This window comes from Triturus cristatus, chromosome 4_2, assembly GCF_964204655.1.
Source record: "Triturus cristatus chromosome 4_2, aTriCri1.1, whole genome shotgun sequence".
NCBI lineage: Eukaryota > Metazoa > Chordata > Amphibia > Caudata > Salamandridae > Triturus > Triturus cristatus.
In genome coordinates, this window is record NC_140586.1 from 93,174,761 (window position 1) to 93,198,804 (window position 24,044).

The 24,044-nt window shown below is 44.3% G+C and overlaps 1 protein-coding gene across 13 annotated transcripts in view; it reads right to left on the bottom strand.

The window, feature by feature from the left end:
* Positions 1–24,044, bottom strand: part of CACNA1A (calcium voltage-gated channel subunit alpha1 A) — a 1,220,168-nt gene that overhangs the window by 391,238 nt on the left and 804,886 nt on the right. For all 13 annotated transcript variants that reach the window (XM_085600715.1, XM_085600714.1, XM_085600719.1 and 10 more), the window contains 2 exons: positions 15,528–15,644; positions 205–270 (listed from right to left, as the gene is read on the bottom strand). In XM_085600715.1, coding sequence (XP_085456841.1) covers positions 205–270; positions 15,528–15,644 — 183 coding nt within the window. The remainder of the gene's footprint in view (positions 1–204; positions 271–15,527; positions 15,645–24,044) is intronic.

The window sequence follows — 24,044 nt, forward strand, 5'->3', positions numbered from 1 at the left end:
AAACATATCAACTCTTCCCTGAAGAAGCCACACCAAGTTGTGAAACACCATGGAGTCCACTCAGTTACCTGGGATGGAACTCGGAAGCTCCCATCAAAGCCTGCCTTTAAAGCCATAAGCACCAATGTGCCAGGAGCCATAATCTTTTTATTTAAGTTACCTGACAAAGAAACCATAAAGAGATGCCCTTGACCCATGACGTACCTGCATGCCGATGATTGCGTAGATAAAGAAGAGCATAGCGATCAGAAGGCAAACATAGGGCAGGGCCTGGAGAAAGAAATAGAGAGAGCATTAAATGTATGTTTTTTCAGAAAGCTCACGTTGGGCCTGAAATAGCTTTCACTGTTTGGGAAAAGGATGGAAGTTTCAAAGCCACACTTCTATCAAAATGAGTTAAGGCCTTTGTTTGTTATATTCAGTACATGGCAGCATATATTTCATTAAAACACCTGTTCTTAGGGAATATTCCGCTATTGGGTATGGAAAAGAAAAGGTAACGTTTCTGTAACACCAGTTCTCTGTCATGAATATCTTCATTAAACATATAACACTAAATTGTACTTATCCTTGAATATATTTTTTTAAATGGAGAGAAAACCTGTCTAACAAAGCAAAAAAACATGCCTATGAACAGAAATAATTTGTGTTAAATGTTTGTATTTTTGAAATGGAGGAAGTAGTACAAATTTTAAAAACCTAAAAAATTGTTAATAACATATAACAGGTATGCTGTCCACGAACATTTCTCCCTTTCCCCTTTTTAAAAGTAATGAAAATGAAAAACAGTTGTCACCATATTCATAAAGGCTGGCACAGAGAAAAAAAGGCTATCACTTTAGGACTGCCACTGGACGAACAGAATCCCAGCATGCAGGACAGTTACAGTTAATCATCCAATCGACAGTCTAATAAAAAGCTACAAGGTTTTATGACCAAAGCCATGTTTATTAAATAATTACATACTTTACAGATATTACCCATATTCGCTCTCTCTCTCTCTCTCTCTCTCTCTCTCTCTCTCTCTCTCTCTCTCTCTCTCTGTCTCTCTCTCTCTCTCTCTCTCTCTCTATATATATATATATATATATATATATATATATATATATATATATATATAAATATAAATATATTAAACAAAGTACAATTAATATGTACTAAATGTAATTTGATGGGTTTAATGTAATTAATTTCAAATTTAAAAAAAGTTTTAAAATGCAATTTCATGCCTTTTAAACTGAGTCAACTATTCTTTTTTTAAATTATAAAATATTTAACTTTGTATATTTTTAAGACTAAAAATACATCTATAACCATACTAGACCTCTTCCAGTTCATATGGGATCTGAAACCTTTAAAAGTACAGAGTAACTCACAACATATGAATACTGAAACCTCTATTAAAGGAAAGGATACTGGACTATGGACAACTGGGGATGTGGATAGTATATGTGCAGCATAGCATTAAGATCAAGATGATTCAGTCTAATAACACAAGGCTACTTACAATACTTAGTATCTACTATGTAGCATCTTTGCCCTGTTGGAAACTTTTTCTGCAGATCTGAAAAACTTCTGCGGAACATACTGGACACGAGTTGTAACTGCCATCTGAATACAGAGTTACTCTTCACCTCAAAGATTTATAACATGTTCAATACCTCTACCCACCACATTAGAGGCACTTTTGTAAATATTTACACATGGACACAGGCTGCACAAAATTAGGTAGAAAAGTAATATGGTAGTTACCCGCCACTATGTAAATTATAAAAGAAACTAACACACTCATTGGATGATGTCACCAGTGATGGCATCAATGATGCCATGTGAGCTGTCATCAGTGATGTCATAGATGATGTCATGGAACACGACATTAACGATGTAATCTGGGAGCTCATAATCAGTGCATGGAGAAGGCTCACATTTTAGTTAGCACTCATTAATGTTGTCACTGACATATTAACCAAACTATAATGTCACTTTAACCTTTGATTTTTTCAGGGAATTTCTAGGATTTGTTTTAAACAAAAACATATTTTTCTTATCACCCCTAACTATAATGTAACTTTATCCTTGCATGTGGCTAGGCCCTGTGGCAAAATCCCCATTGGCAGCCACCCCATGGAGCACTTGGCCTTCGGCCGTGCACAGCAGGGGATTGGCTACAGGCTAGGCCCTATAGCCAACCCACTCGGAGGCGGCCGACCCTCCCCAAAGGCAGCCATTAGTGATGTAATTTGAGATGTCATCAGTGATGTCACTGACCAGGTCATGAGTGATGTAATATGTGAAATCATAAGCAGTGGATTACGAGGGTGAAAGTCATAGTTAGGTCAGGTAACTATAACTGGCAAATTTCACTGATTTTGTATGAATGAAATCTGAGCCTAACTATAACGCCCCTGCAACCTTTGGTTTTCCTATGAATTTCTAATGTTTTTTTAAATTCTCTTTCCTAACTATAACGTCCCTGTAACCTTTGTTTTTTTTCAGTAAATTTCTAAGGTTGTTTAATGTTATTTGCTAATTATAACATCCCTGTAAGTTCTCCTGGCACTCCAGCCAAGAACAGAGGTGCAGAGTCTCCTGCCACAGGGTTCACAAACCTACCCTGCCCTGTTTGTTGCAGTACCACATGGCGGTGGTGTTGTTCGTGAACACCTGAACATATTCACACATATGCTCCTAGAGGTTGATGTGGTCCTGGGTTTCAGCCAGAGAACAAAGTTCTCTGATCTCCACCTCTCCCAGGTGGCTGCCTCAACCCGGAAATGATGCATTGGTCACCACTGTCAGGTCCGGGTGGGGAAGGGACAGGGGTCTGCCGCTAGGCCAATCGCCGTTCGTCAGCACCACTGTAGATCTTGTGCAGTCCCCTCTGATATCTGGCTAGGTCACAGAGATTTGCTTGATGCTGAGCCCACTGGGACTTCAGGTCCCACTGCAGACCCTGCATTTGCCATTGGACATGCTTCACCAGCAGGATGCAGGAGGCCATGAGACCCAACAGCCTCAGAGTCAGTCTCACCGAAATCCAGGACAGAGACTGAAATGTAGGAATCATAGCCTGAATATCCTGGACTCGCTGTTCCGGAGGATAGGTGTGGAATTGTGCTATGTCCAGAATGGCTCAACTGACAGGGAGCGTCTGAGAGGGGGGTCAGGTGTCACTTTGACACACTGATAGTAAACCCCAGTGAATGCAGGAGGTCCACCGTAGAATGGAGGTGGATGAGGACTGCCTGGGATGACCCTGCCTTCATCAGCCAGTTATTGAGGCAGGGGAAGACTGGAACCTCTGCCTCAACAGATGGGCTGCAACCACTGCCATTACTTTCATTAACCCTGGAATGGCACTAAGAAGGTTGAAAGAGAGCACTGAAAATTGGAAATGCTCGAAGCCCATGGTTAACCGCAGTTAACACCTGTGGGCTGGTATTACAGGAATATGGAAATATGTATCCTGCAGGTCCAGGGTCCCCATCCAGTCACCATGATCCAGCGCAGAGAAGACCTGAGCCAAAGTAAGTATCTTGAATTTCTCTTTTCTCAGAAAGTAGTTGAAAGGGTGCAGATCTATTATAGTATGGGCAACTCCATCATTTTTGGGCATAACAACCACGCCCCAACCATGTTCTACTTCTTTTGTGGGCACCCCCTCAATAGTTACTTTAGACAAAAATGCCTGTACTTCCAGATGGAGCAAGGAGAGATGGTCCTCCATTCCTGAGAAGGTGGAAAGGGCTGAGGGGTTTGCACAAATGGGAGGATGTACCCCTTCCGCACAATCTGAATCACCCACTTGTCAGAGGTTATTACAGACCTTTGGGGCAGGCGGTGCCTGCCCTGCCACCAACAGGATGGCTGTGCTGGATAGAGGGTGCACTAAAGAGCCTTAACAGTTGCGGCAGCTGGAGGGGTGAGGAACAAAACAGCTTGCTTGGTATGGCTCCTGCATCCTCTTTGGGATTCATGTCTCAGCCCACGAAAGGACTGAGCAGTTTGCTGTACCGGTGGGTACAGTTGATATTGTGGCCAATGATATGTACCAGGGTAGGGGCAAAAGGACTGCTCCTGATACCGGGAAGATAGGGAAAGCCCTAGAGATCTGGCTTGACTCAGCTCTCCCGAAAGTGATCAAAAGCTGTGTCAGCTTTGTCGCCTAATAGGATGGAGCTATTGAACGGCATATCAGCAAGGGACGCTTGGACATCCCCTGAGAACTTAGTGGACCACAACCAAGCATGGCAATGCAGTGCCACCGTAGAAGCCATGGCTCTGCCATAAGCGTTCATGGTCTCCAGCCCACACCTGATCGCGAACTTCACTGCATCACAACCATCCATTAAATATTGGTTGAGGGTAACTCGGCCCTCGTCTGGAATAATGGTAAGCAGATGTGCAACTGACTCCTGCAATGCATGGTAATATCATCCCAAAAGGCATGTGGTGTTCACCAATCACATGGCTAGGCTGGTGGAAAAGAAAATAGGTTTCCCAAAGGTGTTCAGCTTTTTGGAATCACTGCCCAGTGGAGTGGAAGTGAACGTGTTTGCGTTGACCTTATATTTTGAGACCTAGACAACCAGGCTCTTCAGGGAAGAGTGGTGGGAGCGCAAATAAGTATCTCCTGGCGCAGGGCAATGGCATCGGGCAATCATGCGATGCACAGGAGCACCTGTGCAAGGTTTGGCCCAGGCTCCCAGAAGGAGGTAAGTGAGGCGAGCAGTGGTTCAGCTGAACAGGAACCTGGATGAAGCACCTCCGCCAAGACGTTTGTCTTAATCGTGACAGCTGAAGGTCAAGGACCTCAGTGGTGGCAAAGGATGTGCCTTCCTCTGACACAGGGCTTGGAAGGGCAAGCATGCCGGAGTTTGGTGAGGTGTCCAGACCACTAGCATCATCCAATTCCTCATACCAGTTTTCTGCTGTCTCAGTGACTTCTTCTAGGGAACAAGACCCATGCTCCTCATCTCCCCCTTCTGGAAGGAAGGATTGATCTAGGAGTGGTAAGTCCAGGGATAGGTAGGGCCTGGACGGCACCGGTTCAGAGTCGGTAATGATGATGGGCTAATTTTTTAGCTGCACAGGTGTTTTGGGTTTGGCGCCAGAACGGAGGGAGCCTGGGTGGAAGAAGGCACCCATGACCACGTAGGTCCGGATCTGGCGGTTCACCCAGAGGGCATGGTTCATGACCGAACCCACCCAGGTGTGGCCGCCCCAACCAAGAAGTGATGCATTGGTCACCACTGTCAGGTCCTGGTGGGGAAGGCACAGGGATCGGCCCTGGGCCAATCACCGTTTGCCAGTCACCACTGCAGATCTAGTACACTTCCAACGATTTCTGAACCAGCCTGGAGAGATTTCCCTGATGCTGCGCCCACTGGGACTTGAGGTCCCACTGCAGATCCCGCATGTGCCATCGGAGATGCTTCACCAGCAGGATGCATTAGGCCATGAGAGTCAAAAGGCAATGGATGCACCCAATTCTGACACAGGGCTTGGAGGGGAAAACATGCCAAAGTCTGGTGAGGTGTCCAGACCACTAGCATCACTCAGTTCCTCATACCAGTTTTCTGCTGGCTCAGGGTCCTTCAAGGGAATCAAAACATTCCTCATCTTCCCCTTCAGAAAGGAAGGGTTGATCTAGGGGTGGTAAGTTCATGGGTAGGTAGGGCCTGGACAGCGCCAGAGCCAGTAATGAAGATGGGCTCATTGTCGAGTGGCGCAGGTGGTGTCGGGGATGGGGCTGGAATGGAAGGAGCCAGGGTGGAAGAAAGCACCTGTGATGATGTGGGTTCAGATCCGGTGGTGGACCCAGGAGGCCTGCGGGCATTGGGGTGAACCGTTGACAGTAACCCAGCAGGGGCACCCCTTGGCTCCATGGGTTCTGAAGGCATGTTAGAGGGAGTGGGTGGCTCAAATATGGCCTACATGATATTGCAACATTCTTTAAGTTGGGCAGGTGTTGCTCTTGCTACAGGGAATTTGGAGTAGCACAGAGTGGGCCCAAATGATGGCTCTGCAGTTGGTGTGCGGGAGGGAGGGCATTTTCCATGTAGTTTAAACCCCGTGGGCTTGTTGGGAGACCTGCTCGTAGCACACAGGGAGCAAAGCTCAAAAAAGACTTGACAAAAAGTAGACCAAGGGATCTCTCGGGATCAGCGCATTTGGCACAGAAAGAAAGGAACTAATTTTAGAGCGACAGGGGGGGCGCTTATATGGTCACTGTAACGTTACTTCCGATGTGGACGATGCTGAAGCTGAGCTGATCTATGCCACCTACTGACTAAAGGTACTGCTCAAGATTTTCCGCATCCATCCTGATACCTGGGGAATAGACTAAGGTGAGGAATCTGTGGTTAGAAGTCTCTATCAGAAGGGCTAAATCACAGCTCAAACAGAAATCAAGACCAGTATTGAAATATAGAAATCAGCACCATTAAGAAAAAGCAAATACTTTGTAACTAGAAAAGAACAATCAAAGTAAAGTAACTGATAACAAAATATACTCTAATAACAAGCAGTGATATCATCAATGATGTAATAAATTATGTCATCAATGATGTCACTTATTTTTTCATCAATGATGTTATGTGTAATATAATTCGTAAAGCAAATGGTGGCAGAACATTATGGTTTGCATCGTAAAGCATATGTAGAAAGTTTCAGTGAGCCAGAAGCATAACTTTGTTTCTAACTGTGTTTTGTTTTCAGTGATATATACACATATATATAATCAGACCATGCATTCATGCCTGCACATGCAAGTATGTGTATGTAGCAATGCATAGCTATTTAAATATATAATATAAAAAATTGGTATAGGGTAACTTAGAGAAAGCCTTGTAGTGAGCTTTGTAAATTGCTATTGAAAACCCAGTCACATGCAATAACAAATATTCAATCTGTTAAGCTAACATGGCAAAGGCCTTAGAATCATTTGGCATTAACATGAATTAGCTATCTAGTATATGAAGCCCTATTAAACTGCATATTTAAATCTGTGAATGACTAAAAAATGGGAGCCCATGAACAGTTCTGGCTGCTATAAATTGGAGGGAATTAATTGATCAGCCAACCCAGCGTGTAGACTTTTTGAAAAGACCTTGATACAGATAATTACCCCTGCTGACAATTATAACATGGGAGTGTATTGTATCCCCTATATATGTATTTTAATATTTTGATATGGAGAGTTCTTTTATTCCTAAGATAGGCTACAGGAATCATCACCATTTTTGGACAAGCCAAGGGCAATACCAATATAACTAATCTTGCAGGACTCACCAGTGCACCCCAGACTTCCACAGGGAATGGAAGGGATACATTTTTGAAAGAATTCAAATCTTTTTAAACGAAGACATCATGATCTCTTGATGGAATGATACAGTGAAAAAGACTCTCAATTATATCTTAACAATACAAACAAGTATGTGTCTTCTATTTTTGTACAAGATATGCATACTATTCTATTCAGCCAGGAAATATAGATGGCTCAAGAATATAGAGGACATCATAAAGAAAATGCTTTCAAAAGAAGATAATTCTTCTGCTGACCAAAAGCCTTTGTCTAGTAAAAAGGCACTTGTTGTCTAAGAAAACAAAGTATATGGAAGAAATGTGTGCAATAACCCTCTGTGTGACTGCAGAGACAGCTAAAGGATTTGTGTTAAATCATAAATCACAGAAATCCTCTGAATACCTACATTTGGTTTGACCAAATTAAACAATGAATCCGTGCTTCACAGAAATAACATCAATGATCTTCAGAAGTATGAGACAGGAATATGTAGCCTGAAACATTACGCAGATGACAGAAGCATCTTTAGGCTCGTTGTAGAAGCAAGAACCCAAGAGGAATTAGCAATCAACATTTCATGTGAACATGAAAATATGTTATGGAAGTATGGATTTGGCTAGTAATGTTTTTTTTAAATGTCATCCCTGTAAGACACAAAGGATATGCTAAGTAGTGAAAAATACTAGACATTCTATAGTGAGACAACTGTCACAAATCCATGAACAAGGATTATGAGATACCTTTAGGAGCAGAAGAATGCAAGAGATTTAGAAGTCTAAAGAGTACTGTTAGGTGAAAAACACTCTGATACCATTAGAAATACAGGAATAGCCCATAGTTATCTACTTTGCAGCCCGAAGCTGCAGAACTAATGAAGCAGGCATTAGACATTTCAAGAAATGAAGGTCCATTCATCTGTGATAGACGATACTATGTTAGAAATACCAACTCAGATTCAAGTTTCCTTTAAATGAAAAGGATCTTGCTGCCATTTTTACTGACAAATAGCCAGGTTTTAGACTAGCCTAAGTCCTAAAGAAGAGCTACAAACACGGATCTTCGATGATATTGCACAACAAATACCAGTTAAGTTACAGTTGTGCATAACTTCTGGAGTGTGTACATTAAAAGATATCCAGAATACCTGGCTGCACCTCCATAGTCCATTCAATATTTAATTGTTCTTTTATGGCACTTAGAGCATTAGCCTATACACCTTAGAAGACTAGGGTAGAAAAGTTATCTCAAAGGTCGTAGACAACATGTGTCTGTAAGGTCTCTTGCACTGCTAGAGAAATGTTGCCATGTCAATCTCTAGAACTAGGTAGCCTGTTCAGCTTATTGAAGGTTGCAGATGGAGAAAATACACTGAGCTAATGTAGTCCTCCTCATAATGGACATATCAATCTTGCTTTCAGCTGCCAAAGTTTGATTGAAATACACACATGAGCCATCATACTATATTTCAAGTATCTGGGCATTTGACCCCTGAAGGTACAATAGCCCTCTAATTAGACAACCATTGATGGGTAGCACAATACAAAGGTGAACAAAAACCCATCAAACTGCCCCAACCCTAACTATGGGAGAGAAGAGTTGCTGATGATAAAACACTGCTTGATGTTCCATCCCATAAAAAACGTACTGAATGAAGACTATCACCGCACAAATATTTTTCACCATTGCCACAAGGCCTGAACAATGCATATCCTCAGAAGCTCTGAAGGCAGCAGCATGCATAACAGAGAGTTGTGCAGCTATGACAGATCCCGTCATGGTGGTCAATAATGTTGAGTACCTCTTCATGAGGCTAAGAGCATCCTTGATGTTAAAGGCCTCAACAGAGCAACGAGGGACCCAACCATGAAGTTGTGAGACTGTTGGAACTGTAATGATAAACAGGTGTGTTCCCTTGCCCAGGGTTCCCAACTCCCTGTATAGTTTGTATTTTGACTTTAATTTGCCTTGGTGTCATGCAAATCGAAGAGTGCGCGCCGAGGCATAGCCTGTCCCAAACTATGTGAGGTCCTGAATCTGCCCTGTGACCTGGTAGAGTGCGCCAAGTGTACCCTCATTGTGGGTAGTGGACTACTGTCCCAGTCCTGAGAATAGCACAGAAAGTGGTGGAGCAGCATTCTGTGTATTTTCTTTTTAAGAGATCAGTATCTCCGTCACTCAGAATGAACCTTTTGGCTCACCTTTGTAAAGTTCTGCCATTACATGTATAACCATAACCCTGTGCTGACATCCTGTGCATGTGTGTGTGTGTGTACATGTCTGGTTTGTGTAATACCTGTGGTGATCAATCGTATGCATGAGTGGGTCGAAGAACTAGAAGCCAGTGGGTTCCATTATGGATGCTCCTGACCTGGAGGGTCAGGATTGTACTCCCAGATAGTGTAAGTGTATTGCTTACATTGCTGTAGCAGTAAGGAAGAGATCCAGACATTGAAGTGAGAAAGATTGACATGCAGCTACATTTAGAAATTCCATAGGTCTTTTGTGAACATGGAGCTGCTCATTAGTCTTACTGACCACTTCTATTTGGTGGATGATAAGGGTAAGAGCTGGAACCTGCAGTCTCTGCTGTGTGAGGTGATGACGTTACTAGGCGAAGCCTTCCCCTTTTGTTCATCCCTGCTTACTTTTCAATTGGCCTGATGTCAACCAGGTGCAGAAACCTCCCACCTCTTTGGGCCTCTGTTGCTGGTCAACCAGGATGGAGACAACCCCAGTCCTACTTGCTGTGAAAAGTACCACTTTACACAAAGGCTGTGTCTGCAAAGAAGCCAGAGAAGGACACTTGAAACGAGATCCTCCCTAAACCATTCTACAGTTTGAGACAGTAGATCCACATTCCCTGTCTCCGTCTCTAGAAGTTGATAATAAAACTGAAACTCACATCATTACTCGTTTGGTGTCTGAATGACAGCTAGCTTCCCAGAGGTGAGGGGAATCACCTGATGTCTACACTTTCTGCTGGAGGAGCTGCTTAGCCCAAAAATGCCTAGAAGCTTGCCTGCCTCTTGAGAGAGGGAGGAAGTCTGCCTGAGCGTGAAGATGGAAAGACTGTCCAGGAGGAGAAAGGCCCAGAATGTCCAAGTGGCTCTGGGACATCCAGAGAGAGCTTACTTTACTGGAGTGAGCTAGGGAGACCACTATGGCATGTGTGCCCCCCTGGTCTTTCATTCCAGTTCCTGGTGGGAACAGCTATTGTGTGATCAAATTGGGACAAGCTGGGGTTGCAAATGCATGATTGTCATTGGCCTGGACAGGGGCTGCAACTGCGTGATTCCCATAGGCCTAAGCAGGGAATATAATTGCCATGATTGCCATAGGACCAGACTGGGGCTACAACTTCAGTGATCTTCACATGCCTGGATGGGGGCTACAACTGCTGATTGACCAGACGCCTGTCTGGGCTGCACCTACCTCCGGTCCGATTGGAAACGTAAATGCCATGAAGAGCCTTGGTTCGGCCCAGGCTGTATTTGTCCTTGGCCCATGCAGAGATGCATTACCACAACATCAGAAGACTGCCATGGCAAGGTTTCAACCTGCATCACCACAACGGGCTCTACAGACTGAAGGTGAGCAAGCATGCTGACAGATGCAGCTTGCGATCAGCTTCCTTCATGGGCCATACGACAAGGGTAAAATGTGTCAAGTGAACAATAAAATATGCCACTCAGAAGCATTCTACTTGATAAATAGAGATGCAAGGACAAAGTAATATGCTCTGGGATATTTCAGACAGGGCCATAAGAAAAGAACTGGGGTGTAGCAGTCACTGTGCTGTATAAGGGAATTGTGGTGGTTCAATGGCAGCCTTAAAAAAACGGCACCTTTTTTAGGTCTCACCTGAGACAGCACTTTCTAGGTAGCTTAAAGGGGACTTTGAGCTTGCCCATTCTTTGGCATTGGTTGGCTTTATTGTCACTCTTATTTGCTAGCTTCTGTTTGGTCTTTGTGCACTAGCTTTACTTTCTCTTTGTGTGTTTCTCCCTCCCTTGGAGCATGGACCAAGTACTGCTTTCTTTGATTCTGAGTGTACTTCCGCTGTGTGTGCTTTTTGTCCTGGCCTACCTTTTTCATGTACTTGTAGCATTCACTAAGAGGGTGTATGTTTGTTGCTCTTCTTCTTTGACTTGGCCTTGTTCTTTGATTTTGGTTTCATCCTATTCTTCCCTCGTTGTTTGCTATCCTACATTTTAAAAAGTTCACTTTGCTATTAAACTGCTTTTCTCCAGATGTTCTTTTTAGACTTGCTAAACATCCACATTTTTTAATTTAACATTGGGTATATGTTGCAGCATTAACTAAAAGTGCATGTGTTTGGATCTCATGTTTGTCTTGTGTCCAGTCCGTGCTTTTGCTTTCATTTGCTCCCCTCACTTTTTGTTTGTTTTCCAGAATTTTAAAAACTTCACTTTGCCAGTAAGCTGTTTTTCTCTGGATGTTTTTTAGAGCCCAATTTTTGAAACCTAACATCAGTTACATATTGCAGCATTCACTAAGAGTGCATGTGTTTATAGCTCTTCTTCTTGGTCCTGTTCCGTGTTTGCTTTTACCAGCACCTATACTATATAATGAGAGGCCATACCATACCATACTATATGACAGGCCATACCATACTGATCCATTTAATACAATGACAGGCCTTAATACACAGAGGCAGGCCATACAGTAACATACCATACTATTTACTAACGGCATACCATACCACACAATAAAAGGTCATACTATAATCATACCATACTAGGCCATCCCATGCCATACTATACAATGAGAGATCATACCATACCTTATTATACAATTACAGGTCATAACATACCATACTACACCATACAATACTATAACATGATACACCATACCACACCATACCATGGCAGGCAATACCATACCATACTTTACAATTGCGGGCCATAACATACCGTAACATGCCATTCGATATCATACGTTATCATACTATACAAGACACACCGTACCATGCCATACCATACCATACTATACTATACATTGACAGACCATAATATACCTTACCATACAATACCATGCTATACAAGGACAGATCATATCATAACATAGCATAATATACAATGACAACCCACGTCATACCATATAGAGACAGGCCATACCATAACATACTATATAATTATAGGCCATACCATACTATACGACAGGCCATATCATACCATACTATACATTGACAGGCCATACTGTACCATACCATATTATACAATGACTGGCTATACCATATCATACTATACCATGACCGATCATACCAGACCATAGCATACCATGCCATGCCATGCCATACCATACCGTATACACTTTCAAATAAAACGTCGATTCTCTTTGTAAAACAATGACTTACTCTTTCAGAAAAAATGACGGAGACTCAGAAAAAGCCTAAAAATGGTTTGCTTTTTGCTGTCTGTTTGCGAAAGACCTCCTGTGGAGTCACGGAAAACTGAAGTGGGCTTAAAGCTTACTGTTAGTTTACTTTATTGTAACTCTTATTTTGCTTGCTATTAGGTCTTGTCTGAAACAACGCATGCACTGTAGTTTGCAAATCATTTTGTTAGCTTAAAGGGGGCTCAGCGCCCATTGCTTACCATTGGTTGGCTTTATGTCACTGTAATTTATTGACTCCTGTTTGGTCAGCGTATGTTGGCTTCACTTCCTCTTCGTGCATTTCTCCATCTCCTGGAGCATGGCCCAAGTACTGCTTTCATTCTTTGTGAGTGTCCTGTTGCTGCTCCAGCTTTCTGGCCTGGGCTACTTTTTTCTTCTACTTGCATCACTCACTAAGAGTGCATGTGATTGCAGACCATCTCTCCTCCCCCTCTGCTCTACGTCATTGCTTGCCCTGCCCCCTTCCCTCTCCGATGTTTTTACCCAATCGTCGTTGCTTGCCCTGTCCCTTTCCTCCTGCTGCACTGCAGTTTTACCTGCCCCCTTCCACCCCATCCCTCGGTCTTTGCTTTCCCAGACCTCACACCCTCCTTCATCCTGTCGTTGCTTGCCTGGTTCCCCACCTGTGTTGTTGCCCAATTGTCTGTGCTTGCCCTAGCCCCTCCCGCATTGCTGCTTGACCTGCACCCCCTCCCTCTGTCGTTTCTTGCCCCGCCACCCCCTACTCACTCCCCCGTTGTTTCTTGCCCCTTTCCCTCTCTAGTCATAAAGAACATCATTGGCAAAGGCAGTAGGTCTCTCCTATGCATGATCTATTGGCTCTGTCAATACATTTTAAAGCCATGTTGTACAGCAGCGTGGCTGCTGAGCAGCATGGTTAACGGTAGCAAAAAAAAGTGCTATGACGTAGCCAACTTTTTATTTTCAACCATGCTGCACAAGCGCAGCAAAGCTATAAAACATGTCTAAACAACCATTGACAAAGCCAATTGATCTTGCATAGGCGAGGCCTATTGGCTTTGCCAATGCTTGTTTCTCTTTGCTAGGCTGAACACCTATGACAACAGTTTCTTTTCATCATCCTCACTTTTAAAAAGGAGAAAGGAAGAATTGTTCTTACACACAAAAGCTGCTTTCATTTTCTTTCACCCATTTTTAGGTTTATGTTGGGTTTTTGATACTTTTGCTGCTTATTTCGTTCAAAACGTGCAAAAATGTAAAGCAAATGTTGTCTGTTCATATAATTACCATTTTTTATGCTTTGTTAAAGACTTTCCTCTCCACTTGCAAAAGGGTTCAGGGATCCCATAAATGGGTGGGCTAATTCAGTGTTTATGAATATCAAAGTACATTACTTTATAGAAAACTCTTTTCCCTGCTAAAATGAACCACACCTTTTGGAAATCCTTTATTGTGGAACTTGCTAAGTATCCGATAATTGCTCCACTTGTATGGATAGAACTTACAACCAGTGTAGCAACCTGGCAGCTTGGAGGTACATATTGCATCTGCACCTCGTATCTCAGGGTTGATGTTTAGTTAGTAGAAAGTGCATAAAATATATTTAAGTAGTTCCTCTCTGTGCAGAAAAATTTACTGCATAGCGTATGGAACTCCATGAGAAAAATGGACAAAAAAACGTATAAGTTACAGATTCTACGGAATACCTCACATCACAGTAGGGATGACACTTCTGCTCTAAGGATGATGGTTTAGGAAACCAACTCCTATCAATGAAATACCTACCTTTCATACCCCTGATATTTTCGGGGACACACATACTCCATAGATCACAAAGCTATGGTCTTTAAACATGCTGTAAAAAGAAAGTTCTCTGCAAACAGAAAGATCCGTTAAATCTCATTTGCAAGCTTCCTAAAACCAATGAATACTGTGCTTCTTTAATACAGGTGTCAGATGGTATGTGCCTTCCTGATTTTTTGGCTCCTCAGGTTTTAGGCATCTTTGCTCTTTGAACTGCCAACTTGATCCTGATTCTTACTCTGTTTACTTGAAAGTACTAGGTGAAGCCTTCTGTAGGCCCTACAACAGAGCTTAATTTGTAAAAAGAATTGGTGACAGGGGCCTTGTCAGGAGGCTGCTGCAGCTTGGACCACCCATTGCCCCTGCCAGCTCTGCCAATGACAGTAGCTAAACAACTACTATCCGTCACACTGCTACAAGTGTGACAATTAAGACTATTCCCCCACCCGAGCTGTAAGAATGGCTTGGGCAGCAGGTATTCATCTTTAATAATATATATTGAATTCATCAACAACTGTTGTTCTGCTGAACTCCGAATTACACAAACAGTGCCACCATGTGGCAGACTGTCATAAGTGCCCATGTTGACAATTAAGTGATGGTGCTGAGCACCGTAAAACACCAGGTCAAATTAAGTACAGCCTACACTGTTTGTTTGCCTGAGAATACCCTATGATAATCCATTTCTTCAACCAACGTCGTAATTGTAAACACAGGTTTCGGGCTTTTTACTGGAAACTAAGTTGCAGCTGCCACCATTCGCCTCATAATAACATTCGAAACGTTTGCTTTGTAGCCACCATCGAAAGCCTGGGGTGCAACACTAGGATGTGTCAAAAGGCTATAACCCTGCGGTAGACATTTGAAACTATAGTTGCCAAGTCACCCCTTTGATGAAAGGCACAGCACTGCAATAGACAAGTATTGACGCTCCAGCGACAGGGACCTCTGAAGCAAAGGCCACAATTGTAGACTGACCAGCAGCATGTGCCCTCTTCCACCCCTTGCAGTCACGCCACTGCCCAGCAGTGAGGGATACCTTGAAGGACTGAACGAAAGTCCAGAGCAGGATTCGGATGGTGTAGCCCTGGCGCAGCAATTTGATGAGGCGTGCCGCTCGGAAGAGCCGAAGGAAACTCAAGTTGATGAAATTGTTCTATGGAAACACCCCACCAAAAAAGAGAAAATAGACAGTACTATTAGTTTCCCTCAATGGAAGATAAACAAATTCAGCCACAGTCAAATATAATAAAAATAAAAATAAAAATGTATTAAATTACAGATATAAAAGAAATATACCAACAGAAAGAAAGAATAACAAGAAAAGAAAGGAAAACAAGTCCTACCCTCCCCGCCCACACTGAAAACAAACAACAAAAGCTCAAATCGCATCGTCATCCAATCGGGGAAAAAAAAAGAAAAGAAATATTTTGTGTTTTGATTTTGTTTTATCCCAACAACCAAATGCACTGATGTTCTGACAAGCAGCAGGTGCAGTCACACAGTGGAGTCTCACTGCACATGTAATGCACACACGGGAAGTCCAGCAGGGGCAGGCGTGTGTGAGTTACATGTGTATGTTATGACCTAGGCCAGAAATGACCGTCACACAGACTCAACAGGCGTCTCCCAGTCCCCACCCACGACCCTCCAACGCCCACCCCTCTCCCGTGCCCAAAAACAAAAGTACCAGCTTGGGACCTGACGAGCTTTCTTGCTTTCCTTTTTCCCCCGGTGGAGTCCGACGGGACGAGGAGGCGTGCCGTCCCCCAATGCTGTATGGCAATTTTGCGACTGAGACCAGTTCTGTTGAATTTGTGCGGGTTCATTTCCCACCCTCCCAACGCCATCTCATGGGACAGGCGACATCTTCTGGGATCGGCTGAGCAGTGTGGGACCGAGTAAGGTGTCACTGAGAGGCCCCCTGTCACTCCAGTGTGGTTGGTCAGCTGAAATGCGATGTGTGCCACAGAGAGCCTTACAGTGAACTGACCCCTGCTGTGCTAAAGTGCGCTCGTGGAGACCTCAGTGACTTAGGAAGCAAATCTAAAGCTGAATCTTCCATCTGGTCTGAAGGGATCTGATGACCCTCCTATGCAAGGGTGCAGCTATCAATAGTGTAGCTGATGCAGTGGCCCCATGGGCAAAAGGGCCCACTGAGCCCAATTGTAACTGTTGTTTTACAGCCAAGGCAGGGTATAGGAGCCCATTTCCCATGTTAGCATTAGAGTCCATGGCACCATTAATATGCCTCTGTCCCTGCAAGCTAAATGTACAATGATGCCAACTCCCCACTCAGCCACAGTCTGGCCCTTGTAGTTCATAAATGGGACAAACTGATACATATGGTGCAAGCCTGAGTCGGAGTGGTGTAAATCAAACTGAAAGGGTACAATAAGGAACCCTAGAGTGGAGAGAACAGTTGGTACAGTTCCAAAACTATAATCCCACTGAATGAAGTGGAAGAAACAGGAAGCAGGAAGCCAGAACAGAGGCATCCCATGCAGTGGACAAACAAGAACCAAGAGTATCTTTCCTCACACTGGATGAAAAAGTGCTGGGTAGAAGCCAACCACTCAGATACGGGAGGGCACACCACATGCTCCTCGTTCACATCTGCACACTCCTTGGGCAGGGAATGGGGACTCAGCCATCAAGCCATGGATGGTTGGTAGCTGCCTTCATGGCGTCTGACCTGAGTAAAGTTTAAGGATGAATTGTAAGGTCAGAAAGCAATAAGGTACGTGCTCCTTCTTTTTTGCTAGACCCAGTGGAGTAACGAAAGTTGAGGGGGCCCCCTGCCAGGTACACAGAGGGGCCCCCGCTCCCGATTTAATCCGGAGCTCTCATGCCTGAGTTCTGTGATGTGGGGGCCCTCTGGAGCTCGGGTGGGCCCCACACTGTAGGGGCTGCTGGGCTGTGTTATGCCCCTGGCTAGGCCTGGCAACTGTATTTAATGGGAAGACTTCTACAGGAAGATCAATTTAGAAATTCCTAGATGACTTGCAGGAGATGAGCTGGCACTAAACTAGTGGAAAAAGCTGTACTGAGGTCAATGTTGACTACTAAACATCCATGACCAGGAGGGCGTCATAGTTTTTTTATTTTGGCCAATGACCGCAGGCATCTGTATTTATGCATCAGAACCTATCTGAATGGCTTCTTCTGTAGTGGTAGTCACGGGCTGTATATTGACCTCAGACGTTGGAGCTTCCCAATGACTGTAGACAGACAACACCCTCAAAAAGGAAACTAGAATGGGGCAGGGCCACATCTGTGTTAGTGTAAAATAACGTGTAGCAACTAGTAGCTCACTAGCTTGCCCAACTACTGCTCTTGTGGTTATTCCAGAAGTGTACACTGTCCCTTTAAGTAGGCGGAGCATAACATACCAACTCCAATAAAGCATGCGGGAGGAAGGCGCCACCTGAAGCAGGAGGGGCGAAAGTGCACAGAGGCAGAGATTTATCAGCCCTTCGTGTGACTGAGAAATCGAGCTGTACCAGAGGAGAGAGGCATGCGGGAAACCACCCACCTCCGCTGAGAAAGAGAGGTACAGACAGACAGATGGAGGGAGGGGGAGGAGTGAGACTGTGGCACCAACCTCCATGGAGGAAAAGAGACAGACTGGTCAAGGAGGAGGGGGGGGGAAGAGACAAGATATAACATCCATAGTAAGAGACAGCCTGGGAAGGAAAGGTGAAGAGACAGGGGTCCATCCTGCAGAGGGAAAGAGAGGGCTGGGAAGGAGAGGTCAATACAAGTGACAGATGTGTGTCCACCTCCAGAGAAACAAGGAACACGTGGTGATGAGCTGTTGAGACAAAAAGGGCACCCTCAACCACCTGTCCCCTGTGAGAGACTGTCATGTAGGAGGAATGTAAAGACGGAGATACAGCTTCCACCTAAAAAGAGTGAAAGAGTGGGGAAGAGGTGCAGAGACAGGAGATGGCCCTACCAGCCTTCAGGAAAGGATATCCAGGCTGGGGGGTGGGGGTGGGGGAGAGACAAGAAATATCAAACCCACATACCACAATGAGAAACACCAAGAGCAGAGAGGGAAGGCATGAGACAAGGACTTCAACTACCACAGAGAGCAATGTGTCAGCATGGAGATGAGGTGAGGGTGGATCCGCGCCGACTAGACAGAACAGCCACAGAGTGAAAGGCTGGTATGGCGGACCAGGGTGGGTGAGGAGGATCCAACCTTGCTAGAGAGAGAAAGGATCAAATAGAAGGAGCAAGGAAAGGACTGGGACAGCATCGCCCACCTCCTTGGAGAAAGGAGATGGGAAGAGGGCATCAACCTCTAAGGAGAGAGATTTTCTGTGGGGTAGCAGTACGCAGATGATACCAGTCTCCATGGAAAGGGGAAACAAAATCTCGATAGACAGACAGAGAGGTGACAACAGAGATAGAGCAGTTTGAAAGAAAAAAATAACAATTATATATGTATATAATACATATATATATCTATATATATATATATATATATAGAGAGAGAGAGAGAGCGAGAGAGAGAGTCAGAGAGATACAAGAAGAAAAGCAAGTGTAAAGCTGTGCCACAGACCCATGAAGAAAGAGACAGATCAGGGAGAAAAGAAACGGTAATGCATTGCCGCCACCGAATGAATAGAGCCTGACAAGGAAGAAAGGGAAGTACGAGGCCCTGGCACCATACCATGTTACCTGTTGCAGCCACCACACGGTGCTGCCAGGCCCTCATTGGAACAGTAGAATTCATGAACACCACGTTTCAAGTCAATGTACAAACCACGCGGCTGTCAAAAATGGCTGCACTCTGCTCTCAACCATAGTTTTGCTCCCCTGCAGTTACAAGTCAGAATATCATACGCAGAAATATTGTCTGACAAAGATTGTGTGTTAAATTTCGTTTACAAATTATCGTCCCACTGGACATGAATGTACTATTATTAACTCTGATGGAGCAATATTTCTGTAAATGATATTGGGGCACTATTTATGTCAGATGATCTCCTGACAACAATATTCTGATACCATAACATCAGGTCTGCTTTCCAGGTCCTGACTTTCCTGTGCATTCTTGACAGCTGCATATTTCCTGTTTTCCTTCTGGTTCTAGTTATTATCAATGTGGTCTCTGCAGCATCAACATAATCCTTTCCTTTCTGTCTTTGGCTTGTAACCTAGACCAGTCTAATTCCCTCTCTATCCTTGTGCCAGCTTTTTACTGTGCCTGTGCGCTTTGTAAGGGTGTTGTCTATAAAGCTGTTCATTGCGCTCCTTGCTTGTGTCTTGGGACCCAACTTTTGAGGCAGGAGATCCCTCTAGTCCTGTGTGGTATTCAAGCAGGCAGTAGCGCTGGGTCTTGCAGTTTAGTCGAGGACCACGACTCAGTACATGTATGTTTTACACAGTGCTGGTGTTAATGCAAAGTGTTATTGAGGGAACCACTTCTAATTTACTCACTGTCAAACCAAAGTTGTCCTTTGTTGCATGTTCATCGCTTGGTTGGTTTCTGACCCTGGGTACTTGCACCTAAGTCTCCGTTTCGTTATCTGTGCTATGCTAACCCCGGCATGCTTACATGTGCCAAGTCTGGGATACCCTATCTACAATTCTACCTACTACAGAACTAGGACCTCTGCCCCAGTCCTGCCTAGCGGCCCAGCTTCAGATGTACACCTATCACCACTACTGAGATTTTTCATCTGTGGTACTAGGGAATAACTTATGGTTCCTGGTATCCCTCATAGTTCAGTTTCCCAGTGTTATGATGGGCAGGAGCCCTAACCACCACCCCATGAGAACAAGTCTGACTGCAGAATGAGGGAGGCTTGAGGCAGTGCCATCAACTCATGACGAAAGAGCCGGAGGGACCAATGAGGCTTGAGACTGCATGAACAAGAGAAAAAGATAAAAAGCGGCAGAGTTGAGTGATATGAGACAATATCGGAGAGAGACATGGAACAAGAGAAGCACGAGCACAAGGTAGGCAGGATGTATCCACAGACTGAGTGAGAAGAAATGGTGCTAATAGCCATCAACAACCACAACAGGTCAGACAAGGATCCACAGACTGAGGGAGAAAAAAGGGTGGTAATAGCCATTAACAACCACAAGAAGTCAGACAAGGATCCACTGACTGAGTGAGAAGAAGATAGCTATCAGCAACCACAACAAGTCAGACAAGGATCCACAGACTGAGTGAGAAGAAAGGGTTGTAATAGCCATCAACAACCACAATAAGTCAGACACGGATTCACAGACTGAGTGAGAAGAAATGGTGGTAATAGCCATCAACAACCACAACAAGTCAGACAAGGATCCACAGACTGAGGGAGAAAAAAGGGTGGTAATAGCCATTAACAACCACAAGAAGTCAGACAAGGATCCACTGACTGAGTGAGAAGAAATGGTGGTAATAGCCATCAACAACCACAATTAGTCAGACATGGATCCACGACTGAGTGAGAAGAAGATAGCTATCAGCAACCACAACAAGTCAGACAAGGATCCACAGACTGAGTGAGAAGAAAGGGTTGTAATAGCCATCAACAACCACAATAAGTCAGACACGGATTCACAGACTGAGTGAGAAGAAATGGTGGTAATAGCCATCAACAACCACAACAAGTCAGACAAGGATTCACAGACTGAGTGAGAGGAAATGGTGGTAATAGCCATCAACAACCACAACAAGTCAGACAAGGATCCACAAACTGAGTGAGAAGAAATGTTGGTAATAGCCATCAACAACCACAACAAGTTAGACAAGGATCCACAGACTGAGTGAGAAGAAATGGTGGTAATAGCCATCAACAACCACAACAAGTCAGACAAGGATCCACAGACGGAGTGAGAAGAAATGGTGGTGATACCCATCAACAACCACACCTAGCCAGCCAAAGATCCCCAGACCGAGTGAGAAGAAATGATGGTGATAGCCATCAACAACCACAACAAGCCAGCCAAGGATCCACAGACCGAGTGAGAAGAAATGATGGTAATAGCCATCAACAACCACAATAAGTCAGACAAGGAAGTGAATGGGGAGTGAGACAGTATTCAGTCAATATGAACAGAGAGAACAACAGACATAGAAGGCAAGGGACAAGGTGGCTATTCTCTACATATATAAGAAAAGAGGAATCAAAAAGGAATGAAACAAATCCGATGAGGGATTTGGAGTGTGAACAGCTTGAATAGGCAGCACAGAGTGGCACGAGCCCCAGTGAAGAGGTAGTCAGGCAATTAGTGAGAAGTGAGGAAGATACTATTCGACTCCAATGAACAGAGCGGAATATGCAGAAAATAAAAGAGGTATGGGCCCTGACCTCTACACAGGGATAGACAGACAGACAGAGTAGGGGGTGAAAGACATTGGATTGCACCTCAAACCTCGATGAAAAGAAAGAGAAACAGAGGGAAAGTGCAGAGAGAGGTTACACAACACTCCCAACCTCTATAGTGAGAAACAGACAAGGGAAACAAGAGACAGCAGGACCAAACTCTGCTGAGACAGACAGACCCAGTGTAAAGGAGGATGAACAAGGTGACTGGCTGATAGACTGCAGGAAGGAGAGACTGTACATCAGAAGCTCCCATACACCTCTCAAGAGGGAACATTACACTCGTCAGTTATGTTATGCACATGACAGTTTCATTGGGAGAGTGCCGAAAGGTACTGTGAAAAGCGCATCAGCTTCACAGCCATAGACTGCAGTATATGGAAGTTAAAAAGGGCATGAGTCCTGAAGTTTCCCATGTTCACTCCCACACACTGCTCCAAGCACATCCTCCCAGTGAGGGGGTTTTCTGCTAATCATTCAGTGAATTGACTGAACCAAAGTGTTCTGCTTCCCACTCTGCAGACCTGAACCTGGTTTAGTTGTACTTTGAGGAAATTCAGAGAGCCTAAAGAGTACCCCTGGTCCACGCGCACTTCAGGTAGTGCCTGCTGATGGGTGAACTTCACAAGCCATCTAAACAGTTGAACCTGAAGGCGATGCAGGGCAAGCCAGGTAACGCTGCACATCCAAGGGTATAAAAAATGAGTCATTTATCAACACCACCAAATACCGAAGGGACCTGAATAATTGCTGCACCTAAAGAGGCAGGAGAAGCAAGGCTTTCATCAACCCATGGGTACCAGAACATAACATCGTACGTCTCTTGCCAACATTCCAGTCATCCAGTATTCCATCATTCCTTGTCCAGGGAACATGGAGCCGGTCTCTGCCTTTGCTTCCAAACCTTCTATTGTAATCATCCTCGTTTATCCTAGTCCTAGAAACTTCAACCTGTGTCCCACCTTTGTGAACACCCTTGCATCCAGTTTACCTGGCTTTCACGCATTACTGCACACTCCTTACTTCACTAACTCTTCTAATGCTCTCTGAGGCTTTACTAAGTGACAAGAAGGTGGACACAAGGAATATGTTGGTCACTGCATCCACAGAACGTGCATGGGGACATTGAGAACTCTCCAGGTTGCATGTTTTGAATCCTTTCTAATGCTCTCTGGGTGACTGGGAGAATGGTCCAAGGAGACTCGTAGAGTGGGAAGGGCCACAGGGGTGGTTGCCCCGGGTGTAAAATTCTTAAGGGTGCAACATTTTAAAAGACAAAAAGATATGACAGCAGGACTCTTGCTGCCAAATGTTTTCTCTTTTAAAAATTTGAGCCCTAGGTTAGGTGGCGCAATACTTGCCTTGCCCTGGGCGCCAGCAAACCACGCTATGCTGCTGGTTCCAGAGATATCATGGCTCAGCAGTTTGACCTCCTCCAGCATTAAGAAGCTTCCTTCGACCCGCCAGCAGCTTCAGGTAATCAGACCCGATTTGCAAGTTCAGGTGCTTAAACGCTCCATCGCAAATTACATGTATGAAGAGTGATAAAGGAGTTTTAGCCCAATGGGTATTTTTTCCACATTGAGGATTGGAAAAAAAACACAAATGGAAAATAATTCCGAAAATGGTTTTTTCATTCTCAATATGGGAAAAAAAACATTGGTGTATCACATTTTTCTATAAGCAATTATATGTCTTCTCCTAGCTCTAGAACTTTAGTGAATATATGTCAATGTTGCAGGGATTCCAATGTAGTGCTGGAGTCCAGGTACCACTGACAGCGTTGTTGAGTACTTGGCTTGATGCTGACATATATTATTTACATGAGGGCCAGCAAACCAGATGCTGGACTGGAAGAGACTGTATAGATTCTAATACGGCAGAGAGTGGACACAGACCTTGCGTGTATCATCTGCAGAGGGAGGACTATGACAGACCCTTTAAACAACCAAGACTGAGCACTGAAAGAGCAGTACAATGAACAAATGAGACCTTGGTGCCAAAGTGGATGAAATTAGTGATTGAAATTTCAGTATAAGTTCCTGCTGTACAATGTGAAATAGTTAGAGAGGAAAATGATGTCCAAGAAACCCAGAAGGTGTAAGGCGAAGATTCACTTTGCATCTCCTACCCTCACATATTTATAAACCCTTCAGGCACATGTTCTTGTCTCTGTCACTAGGCAGTACAGAGATTTCCCTAGTAGAAAACTGAGAGGAAAT